The 11,015-nt window shown below is 42.9% G+C and overlaps 1 protein-coding gene across 4 annotated transcripts in view; it reads left to right on the top strand.

Annotated features, from left to right (window-relative positions):
* The first annotated feature begins 822 nt into the window (after positions 1–822).
* The window catches only part of GALC (galactosylceramidase), a 62,041-nt gene continuing 51,848 nt past the window's right edge, over positions 823–11,015 (top strand). For 2 of the 4 annotated variants that reach the window (XR_005018757.1, XM_036843476.1), the window contains exon 1: positions 823–1,335. Coding sequence is in view for 1 of the 4 variants with exons in the window: in XM_036843476.1 (XP_036699371.1) it covers positions 1,141–1,335 (195 nt within the window). In the remaining 3 variants the exon portion in view is untranslated. Of the gene's footprint in view, positions 1,336–1,422; positions 1,572–11,015 lie in introns of those variants that run through there. The other 2 variants (XR_005018759.1, XR_005018758.1) reach the window with 1 other exon arrangement.

Below are 11,015 nucleotides of genomic sequence, written 5' to 3'. Positions count from 1 at the left end.
ACAAGTGGCCAATATACAGGGAACTATATAATTTATCATACAAGCCAGAACACTTTTGAGGGTGAAAGGGATACTATTAATAATTATGTTAGGACAATAGACACAAGCTGGGACTGTCCTTGGTAAATCATAATAGACCTATAGTAATTTAGGAAGATGGAAAGAGTAAGCATACTGCCCATTAAGAACCTAGAGATATCGTAAGGGCCTGACGAGTGTTTACGGGACTGCCCAGATAAATTTTTCCTCCTGGTATAATCGTAGTCTTGACACTTAAATTTACGTTTGCAGTTAAGGGGCAAAACAATCAGATCTGGGGATCAGAGATGCTTTCTCTGAAGCCTCTCAGTAGTCTCTTCAATTTGCTTCAATACCAAGGAAATCAGAAATCTCAGACCAATGCCGGATGTGGCAGGAATCCCAGGACAATTCACAACTTCCCTGCCAATTTAGGGTTATCTGCCTGGAACCATTTCAACTGGCAGCGGCAAGTACCTTATGAAGCAACCAGGATGAAGTTGTTACCAGGATGAAGTTGTTACCAGGATGAAGAACCATGTCAGCTAAGGCTTGCTAAGTGTGTAACGCATTCAGCTAAGATTTACTGCCTGTCTGTTGCCTTACTCGTATTTCATTTAATCATATGTGCCCATGCGGCTGCTCTTCTTGTTTCATCTTACGTAAGAGGAAACTCAGGCGCAGAAAGCTAAGTGACTCCACCAAGGTGACAGCTGCACGCGGACTAGGATAGAGACTGCAAGCCCGCTCCTCTTTCTCGTTCTGCCACGTACTGGCAGGTGGCAGAAGCGCCCGGAGATGTTCGGGGAGGTCCATAGTAGGCCATGCACTGCCCTGCTCCCTTGGCCTTGGACATCCACCTCCCCTTCGATAAAGTGCTCCAGTGGGTGAAGCCTATGGAGAGGCAGCGAACGGATACACGCGAAGGCTGAACTCGGACCCTGAACTTGGGCCGACTAGGAAAGGCTCGCTCCGCCCTCCCTCAACACTACTGCGGCTGCGTCAGCGAGCTGCGGCCCACACTCAACATGGCGGCGGCGGCGCCGGCGGCCTTCTGCCCTTCTCCATCATGGCGGTAACCGGACCCGCCTCCGTGGGCGCCGGAGTCATGTGACCCACACAATGGCTGAGCGCCTACTCCAGGCTTCCCGGCAACGCCGAGTGAAAGCCATGACGGCCGCCGCGGGTTCGGCGGGCCAAGCCGCGGTGCCCCTGCTGCTGTGCGCGCTGCTGGCGCCCGGCGGCGCGTACGTGCTCGACGACTCCGACGGGCTGGGCCGGGAGTTCGACGGCATCGGAGCGGTCAGCGGCGGCGGGGTGAGCAGCAGGGAGGTGGGACGCGCGGGTGGCGTCAGGGGACCGCTCCGTCTCGCCCCACAAGCCCCCGCGGCGTAGCCCCGCGTTTCGACGCTCTCCCTTCGCGGCCCGGCTCCCGGCGGGCCCCCCTCGCCTGGCTATCCAGACCCGCCGGCCGCGGGGCTGCAACCTGCGTTTGCTGGTTTAGAATGAACCTGTAGAGCCAGTTAGATTTAACAGATCCGGGCGTCCACCGAGTAAGTGGCAGGTCTAGATAGTGACAAGGCTGGGGCTCAAACTCTTCCTTTCCCTGGGCAGCGGGGCCTGTGTGTGTGTGTGTGGGGGGGGGGGGTCTCTTCGCCTTGGAGAGGGCACTCTGGGAGCGTCGCTCCAGAGACGGCCAGGGAGCCGAGGAGCATCCGTCTGCTGAAGAGGATGCCCCAGTGGGATGCTTTGGCTGTGCCTCTTCTTTTTTAGGGAGGGGCGTCGGGGAGTCCTGGACCAGTACTGCAGGATGCGGTTGGGCCCTTTCAAAGGGTCAAGTACCGGATAAGTTTTTGTTTGGAGGCACAGCAGGTATCTCAAGGCCTCTTTAGGAAGGTGAGAGGCTAGAAACTGTCTGGGACTTTTAATCTTTTTCTAATGATAGGCTACACCAGTACCAACTGATAGTTTAGGATTGTTTACTGTTGGAGGATTGTTTTCCCCTCGGATGGCAAAGGCCTAAGGGGGTGAGTTGCCCTCTGGAAGGGGCAATGCCTCATTGGTGGCTATTTATGTGTGTGAGGAGAGGGAAACGATGGGTCACCAGTCAAGATAGCGACTCACCACCGTTAAGATGCATAAGAATCACCTGGTACGTTTGTTTAAATGCAGACTCTGGCCTCCCCGCCAGCTCCCATTCTGACTTTACAGTTCTGGAGTGGGGCCTGAGAATCTGCTTTTTAACAAATGCGCCAGTGGCTTCTCATACTAAATGTTGAGAGAACTATTTTCCTTATTCAAGGGTCTCTGGAGCAAGCGGTTTCTTGCTTTTTAAATAAAATCTTAATTTAAAGATAGTTTTAGATTTACAGAAAAGTTCCCAAGACAATACAGAGTTCTCATATACCCTGCAGCCAGTTTTCTCCTGTTACCAGCATCCCACATTAGTACGGGACATTTGTCCCAACCAATATTGATTACGTTAATGAAAGTCTGTACTTCCTTTCATATTTCCTTAGTTGTTACCTAATGCTCTTTTTCGGTTTCAGGATCCCATCCAGGATACTTATTGCATTTAATTGGCATGTCTCTTTAGTCTTTTCTAGGCTGTGGCACTTGGGATAAGTTCGTATTATCTGGGCATTCTAAAATACTTATGTTAAGGGAGACATGAGGGCCATTCCAGCTTAATGCAAAATTTGTGTGGGCACAGCTGGTAATTTCCTTAGTTCCCTAGTCATGCTGATGGGTGGCTCCTAGGCCTGGGAGCTGGCCACAGTAGCGTGATTGTTCTTGGCTCCTAACAATTTACTTAGTCCTGTCTCATGCTCTTTGTAACCATTGTCTTGTCTTTGTTTTATCCCCTTGTGTTTATAGCTTTTGGGTCCATGGGGTTTATGGTGGCATATCTTTGGGTGAGAGGGATTTTCTTTTTTATACCCCAGATCATAGCTAGAACTGATTTTATTTGAAAATGGTAAGGCAGAACTCTTGAATGGGTTGAATGGGTTGTTTGTTGGGTTGAGTCAGATTGGTGCTTGTATCCTTAGTTGCAATTCAGAACCAGCTTGAATGCTTGCTTGCTGGGTGGATGTTTTGGGCTGGTCTCAGCCTATTGATAACCAGTGCTGTGGAGGGACTGGCCCTTGTGCTTCTTTTTTTTTTTTTTTTTTTTTTAACGTTTTTATTGGAGTATAACTGCTTTACAATGGTGTGTTAGTTTCTGCTTTATAACGAAGTGAATCAGTTATACATATACATATATCCCCATATCTCTTCCCTCTTGCGTCTCCCTCCCACCCTCCCTCCCTATCCCACCCTTCTAGCTGGTCACAAAGCACCAAGCTGATCTCCCTGTGCTATGCGGCTACTTCCCACTAGCTATCTATTTTACATTTGGTAGTGTGTATATGTCCATATATACACTACCACTCTCTCACCTTGTCCCAGCTTACCCTTCCCCCTCCCCGTGTCCTCAAGTCCATTCTCTAGTAGGTCTGCGTCTTTATTCCCGTCTTGCCCCTAGGTTCTTCATGCCCTTTTTTTTTTTTTTTTTTAGATTCCATATATATGTGTTAGCATGTGGTATTTGTTTTTCTCTTTCTGACTTACTTCACTCTGTATGACAGACTCTAGGTCCATCCACCTCACTACAAATAATTCAATTTTGTTCCTTTTTATGACTGAGTAATATTCCATTGTATATATGTGCCACATCTTTATCCATTCATCTGTTGATGGACACTTAGGTTGCTTCCATGTCCTGGCTATTGTAAATAGAGCTGCAATGAACATTGTGGTACATGACTCTTTTTGAATTATGGTTTTCTCAGGGTATATGCCCAGTAGTGGGATTGCTGGGTCGTATGGTAGTTCTATTTGTAGTTTTTTAAGGAACCTCCATACTGTTCTCCATAGTGGCTGCACCAATTTACATTCCCACCAACAGTGCAAGAGGGTTCCCTTTTCTCCACACCCTCTCCAGCATTTATTGTTTGTAGATTTTTTGATGATAGCCATTCTGACCGCTGTGAGATGATATCTCATTGTAGATTTGATTTGAATTTCTCTAATGATTAATGATGTTGAGCATTCTTTCATGTGTTTGTTGGCAATCTGTATATGTTCTTTGGAGAAATGTCTATTTATGTCTTCTGCCCATTTTTGAATTGGGTTGTTTGTTTTTTTGATATTGAGCTGCATGAGCTGCTTGTGAATTTTGGAGATTAATCCTTTGTCAGTTGCTTCATTTGCAAATATTTTCTCCCATTCTGAAGGTTGTCTTTTCATCTTGTTTATGGTTTCCTTTGCTGTGCAAAAGCTTTTAAGTTTCATTAGGTCCTGCTTGTTTATTTTTGTTTTTATTTCCATTTCTCTAGGAAGTGGGTCAAAAAGGATCTTGCTGTGGTTTATGTCATACAGTGTTCTGCTTATATTTTCCTCTAAGAGTTTGATAATATCTGGCCTTACATTTAGGCCTTTAATCCATTTTGAGTTTATTTTTGTGTGTGGTCTTAGGGAGTGTTCTAATTTCATTCTTTTACATGTAGCTGTCCAGTTTTCCCAGCACCACTTATTGAAGAGGCTGTCTTTTCTCCACAGTATATTCTTGCATCCTTTATCAAAGATAAGTTGACCATATGTGCGTGGGTTTATCTCTGGGCTTTCTATCCTGTTCCATTGATCTATATTTCTGTTTTTGTGCCAGTACCATACTGTCTTGATTACTGTAGCTTTGTAGTATAGTCTGAAGTCTGGGAGCATGATTCTTCCAGCTCCGTTTTTCTTTCTCAGGATTGCTTTGGTTATTCAGGGTCTTTTGTGTTTCCATACAAACTGTGAAATTTTTTGTTCTAGTTCTGTGAAAAATGCCATTGGTAGTTTGATAGGGATTGTATTAAATCTGTAGATTGCTTTGGGTAGTATAATCATTTTCACAATGTTGATTCTTCCAACCCAAGAACATGGTATATCTCTCCATCTATTTGTATCATCTTTAATTTCTTTCATCAGTGTCATAATTTTCTGCATACAGGTCTTTAGTCTCCTTAGGTAGGTTTATTCCTAGATATTTTATTCTTTTTGTAGCAATGATAAATGGAAGTGTTTTCTTAATTTCACTTTCAGATTTTTCATCATTAGTATATAGGAATGCAAGAGATTTCTGTGCATTAATTTTGTATCCTGCTACTTTACCAAATTCATTGATTAGCTCTGGTACTTTTCTGGTAGCATCTTTAGGATTCTCTGTGTATAGTGTCATGTCATCTGCAAACAGTGACAGCTTTACTTCTTCTTTTCCAATTTGGATTCCTTTTATTTCTTTTTCTTCTCTGATTGCTGTGGCTAAAACTTCCAAAACTATGTTGAATAATAGTGGTGAGGGTGGGCAGCCTTGTCTTGTTCCTGATCTTAGTGGAAATGGTTTCAGTTTTTCACCATTGAGGACGATGTTGGCTGTGGCTTTGTCATATATGGCCTTTATTATGTTGATGTAAGTTCCCTCTATGCCTACTTTCTGGAGGGTTTTTATCATAAATTGGTGTTGAATTTTGTCGAAAGCTTTCTGTGCATCTATTGAGATGATCATATGGTTTTTATCCTTCAATTTGTTAGTATGGTGTATCACATCGATTGATTTTGCGTATATTGAAGAATCCTTGCATTCCTGGGATAAACCCCTCTTGATCATGGTGTATGACCCTTTTAATGTGCTGTTGGATTCTGTTTGCTAGTATTTTGTTGAGGATTTTTGCATCTGTGTTTATCAGTGATACTGGTCTGTAGTTTTCTTTTTTTGTGACATCTTTGTCTGGTTTTGGTATCAGGGTGATGGTAGCATCATAGAATGAGTTTGGGAGTGTTCCTCCCTCTGCTATATTTTGGAAGAGTTTGAGAAGGATGGGTGTTAGCTCTTCTCTAAATGTTTGATAGACTTCTCCTGTGAAGCCATCTGCTCCTGGGCTTTTGTTTGTTGGAAGACTTTTAATCACAGTTTCAATTTCAGTGCTTGTGATTGGTCTGTTCATATTTTCTATTTCTTCATGGTTCAGTCTTGGAAGGTTGTGCATTTCTAAGAGTTTGTCCATTTCTTTCAGGTTCTCCATTTTATTGGCATATAGTTGCTTGTAGTAATCTCTCATGTTCCTTTGTATTTCTGCAGTGTCAGTTGTTACTTCCCCTTTTTCATTTCTAATTCTATTGATGTGAGTCTTCTCCCTTTTTTTCTTGATGATTCTGGCTAATGGTTTATGAATTTTGTTTATCTTCTCAAAGAACCAGCTTTTAGTTTTATTGATCTTTGCTATTGTTTCCTTCATTTCTTTTTCATTTATTTTTGATCTGATCTTTATGATTTCTTTCCTTCTGCTAACTTTGGGGTTTTTTTCTTCTTCTTTCTTTAATTGTGTTAAGTGTAATGTTAGGTTGTTTATTTGAGATGTTTCTTAAGGTAGGATTGTAGTGCTATAAACTTCCCTCTTAAAACTGCTTTTGCTGCATCCCAAAAGTTTTGGGTCGTCGTGTTTTCATTGTCATTTGTCTCTAGGTATTTTTTGATTTCCTCTTTGATTTCTTCAGTGATCCTTTGGTTATTAAGTAGAGTATTGTTTAGCCTCCATGTGTTTGTATTTTTTACATATTATTTCCTGTAATTGATACCTAGTCTCATAGCATTGTGGGCAGAAAAGATACTTGATACGACTTCAGTTTTCTTAAGTTTACCAAAGCTTGACTTGTGACCCAAGATATGATCTATCCTGGAGAATGTTCCATGAGCACTTGAGAAGAAAGTGTAATGTTGTTTTTGGGTGGAATGTCCTATAAATATCAATTAAGTCCATGTTGTTTAATGTATCATTTAAAGCTTGTGTTCCCTTATTTATTTTCATTTTGGATGATCTGTCCATTGGTGAAAGTGGGGTGTTAAAGTCCCCTACTATGATTGTGTTACTGTTAATTTCCCCTTTTATGGCTGTTAGTATTTGCCTTATATATTGAGGTGCTCCTATGTTGGGTGCATAAATATTTACAGTTGTTATATCTTCTTCATGCATTGATCCCTTGATCATTATGTAGTGTCCTTCTTTGTCTCTTGTAATACTCTTTGTTTTAAAGTCTATCCTGTCTGATATGAGAATTGCTACTCCATCTTTCTTTTGATTCCATTTGCATGGAATATCTTTTTCCATCCCCTCACTTTCAGTCTGTATGTGTCCCTAGGTCTGAAGTGGGTCTCTTGTAGACAGCATATATACGGGTCTTGTTTTTGTATCCATTCAGCTAGTCTGTGTCTTTTGGTTGGAGCATTTAATCCATTTACATTTTAGGTAATTACCGATACATATGTTCCTATTACCATTTTCTTAATTGTTTTGGGTTTGTTATTGTAGGTCTTTTCCTTGTGTTGTGTTTCCTGCCTAGAGAAGTTCCTTTAGCCTTTGTTGTAAAGCTGGTTTGGTGGTGCTGAATTCTGTTAGTTTTTGCTTGTCTGTAAAGGTTTTAATTTCTCTGTCAAATCTGAATGAGATCCTTGCTGGATAGAGTAATCTTGGTTGTAGGTTTTTCCCTTTCATCACTTTAAATATGTCCTGCCACTCCCTTCTGGCTTGCAGAGTTTCTGCTGAAAGATCAGCTGTTAACCTTATGGGATTCCCTTGTATGTTATTTGTTGTTTTTCCCTTGCTGCTTTTAATATTTTTTCTTTGTATTTAATTTTTGATAGTTTGATTAATATGTATCTTGGCGTGTTTCTTCTTGGATTTATCCTGTATGGAACTCTCTGTGCTTCCTGCATTTGATTAACTATTTCCTTACCCATATTAGGGAAGTTTTCAACTATAATGTCTTCAAATATTTTCTCAGTCCCTTTCTTTTTCTCTTCTTCTGCAACCCCTATAATTCGAATGTTGGTGCGTTTTATATTGTCCCAGAGGTCTCTGAGACTGTCCTCAATTCTTTTCATTCTTTTTTCTTTATTCTGCTCTGCGATAGTTATTTCCTCAATTTTATCTTCCAGGTCACTTATCCTTTCTTCTGCCTGTTATTCTGCTATTGATTCCTTCTAGAGAGTTTTTAATTTCATTTATTGTGTTGTTCCTCATTGTTTGTTTGCTCTTTAGTTCTTCTAGGTCCTTTTTAAACGTTTCTTGTATTTTCTCCTTTCTATTTCCAAGATTTTGGATCATCTTTACTATCATTATTCTGAATTCTTTTTCAGGTAGACTGCCTATTTCCTCTTCATTTATTATGTCTGGTGGGTTTTCACCTTGCTCCTTCATCTGCTGTGTGTTTCCTTGTCTTATTTTGCTTAACCTACTGGTTTTCAGGTCTCCTTTTTGCAGGCTGCAGGTTCATAGTTCCCGTTGTTTTTGGTGTGTGCCTCCAGTGGCTAAGGTTGGTTCAGTGGGTTGTGTAGGCTTCTTGGTGGAGGGGACTAGTGCCTGTGTTCTGGTGGATAAGGCTGGATCTTGTCTTTCTGGTGGGCACGTCCACGTCTGGTGGTGTATTTTGGGGTGTCTGTGGCCTTATTATGATTTTAGGCAGTCTCTCTGCTAATGGATGGGGCTGTGTTCCTGTCTTGCTAGTTGTTTGGCATAGGGTGTTCAGCACTGTAGCTTGCTGGTCATTGAGTGATGCTGGGTCTTGATGTTGAGATGGAGATCTCTGAGAGATTTTTGCCGTTTGGTATTACGTGGAGCTGGGAGGTCTCTGTTGGACCAGTGTCTTGAACTTGGCTCTCCCATGTCAGAGGCACAGCCCTGATGCCTGACTGGAGCACCAAGAGCCTGTTATCCACACGGCTCAGAATAAAAGGGACAAAAAAAAGAAAGAAAGAAAGAAAAAGATAAAATAAAATAAAATAAGATAAAATAAAAAAATTATTAACATAAAAACCAAAAAATAATTATTAAAAATTTTTTTAAAGTAATTAAAAAAAAAAGAAAGAAAGAAGAGAACAACCAAACCAAAAAGCAAATCCACCAATGATAGCAAGTGCTGAATAGTTTATTAAAAAGAGAAAAGGAAAAAAAAAGGACAGAACCCTAGTTCAAATGGTAAAAGCAAAGCTATACAGACAAAATCACACACAGAATCATATGCATACACACTCACAAAAAGAGAAAAGGGGAAAAAAAAAAATATATCATTACTCCCAAAATCCACCTCCTCAATTTGGGGTGATTCGTTGTCTATTCAGGTATTCCACAGATGCAGGGTACATCAAGTTGATTGTTGAGATTTAATTCGCTGCTCCTGACGCTGCTGGGAGAGATTTCCCTTTCTCTTCTTTGTTCGCACAGCTCCCGGGGTTCAGCTTTGGCCCCGCCTCTGTGTGTAGGTGGCCTGAGGGCGTCTGTTCTTCGCTCAGACAGGACGGGGTTAAAGAAGCAGCTGCTTCGGGGGCTCTGGCTCACTCAGGCCGGGGGGAGGGATGGGTACGGATGCGGGGCGAGCCTGCGGTGGCAGAGGCCACTGTGATGTTGCACCAGCCAGAGGCGTGCCGTGTGTTCTCCCGGGGAAGTTGTCCCTGGATCATGGGACCCTGGCAGTGGTGGGCTGCACAGGCTCCCGGGAGGGGCGGTGTGGAGAGTGACCTGTGCTCGCACACAGGCTTCTTGGTGGCTGCAGCAGCAGCCTTAGCGTCTCATGCCCGTCTCTGGGGTCCGCACTGATAGCCGCGGCTCGCACCCGTCTCTGGAGCTCCTTTAAGCAGCGCTCTTAATCCCCTCTCCTCATGCACCAGGAAACAAATAGGCAAGAAAAAGTCTCTTGCCTTTTCAGCAGTTCCAGACCTTTTCCCGTATACTCCCTCCTGGCTAGCTGTGGCCCACTAGCCCCCTTCAGGCTGTGTTCACGCAGCTCCCTCCAACTGGTGCAGGTCCCGTCCCTATTCTTTTGTGTCTGTTTTTTCTTTTTTCTTTTGCCCTACCCAGGTACGTGGGGAGTTTCTTGCCTTTTGGGAGGTCTGAGGTCTTCTGCCAGCATTCGGTAGGTGTTCTGTAGGAGTTGCTCCACATGTAGATGTATTTCTGATGTATCTGTGGGGAGGAAGGTGATCTCCACGTCTTACTCTTCTGTCATCTTGAAGCTTCTCTGTGTGCTTTTTACTATGATTGCAAGATGCCCTCAGTGATAACCGTCAGAAAACTTTGAAAATAAAAAGTTTATTACTCACAGGTCCTGGAAAGCACATGGCACACCTCGGCCACACAGGGAGGTTGTAGGTAGAGAGGGGAGTGTGGGCCTGGGGTTCTGCTTTCATTAGGGTCAAGGGTGAGGCCTAGGGTTATGTGGGCTTACTTTTTATTGGTGAGTTCAAAACTTAAGAGTAGAAATTTAGTGCAGGAAGAGAAAAAATAAGTGACCCTAATGATGGTCAGTTATTGAAATCAACCAAGATCTCTAAAACAAAGAATCCCCCCCACCCCCTCCTGCCAACCCCAGCCTGGCTCTTTATCTAGTTCTGTGGCTGGCAGTGTGTTTATTTGAGATAGGTGTCTCTGAAGTGGATAATTCTGGAGTGGATGCCTTGCAGTCAAAGCTTAAGTCCTGCCCTTCCATTACAAAAAAGGAAAAACCAACTGTTGGGGATTACACTACAATCCACCCTTGGTGCCGAGGCATCAGAGTCAGTGGTGAAGACATTAACTGCCTGAGCAGCTGATTTACTAAAAGTCAGGGATAAGGGCATGTTGTAACCTAGAAAGGATTTTAGTAACACTCCTATAATAATTATATTGTACAAGCAATAGTCCTGAAATCCAGCTGGTAGCCATTGACCCAAGCTTAAAGGGTCACACCTTGAAACGAGGTCAGTGATCTTGGGGCCCTAGGGATCCGTTCAAAGATTAGAAAATGTTATGATTAACATCTTGGGACATCTGGTGTAAGTAGGTTTGAATCTGTGCTGAGTTGGTGGATTGCTCCATATCGCACCCAACCACTCTCTTAGAATAGGTCAGTTCAATTAAAGGATTGTGTCTCATTTGAGGAGG

Source organism: Balaenoptera musculus, chromosome 2, assembly GCF_009873245.2.
Source record: "Balaenoptera musculus isolate JJ_BM4_2016_0621 chromosome 2, mBalMus1.pri.v3, whole genome shotgun sequence".
NCBI lineage: Eukaryota > Metazoa > Chordata > Mammalia > Artiodactyla > Balaenopteridae > Balaenoptera > Balaenoptera musculus.
This window is presented reverse-complemented; position numbering and strand designations above follow the sequence as displayed.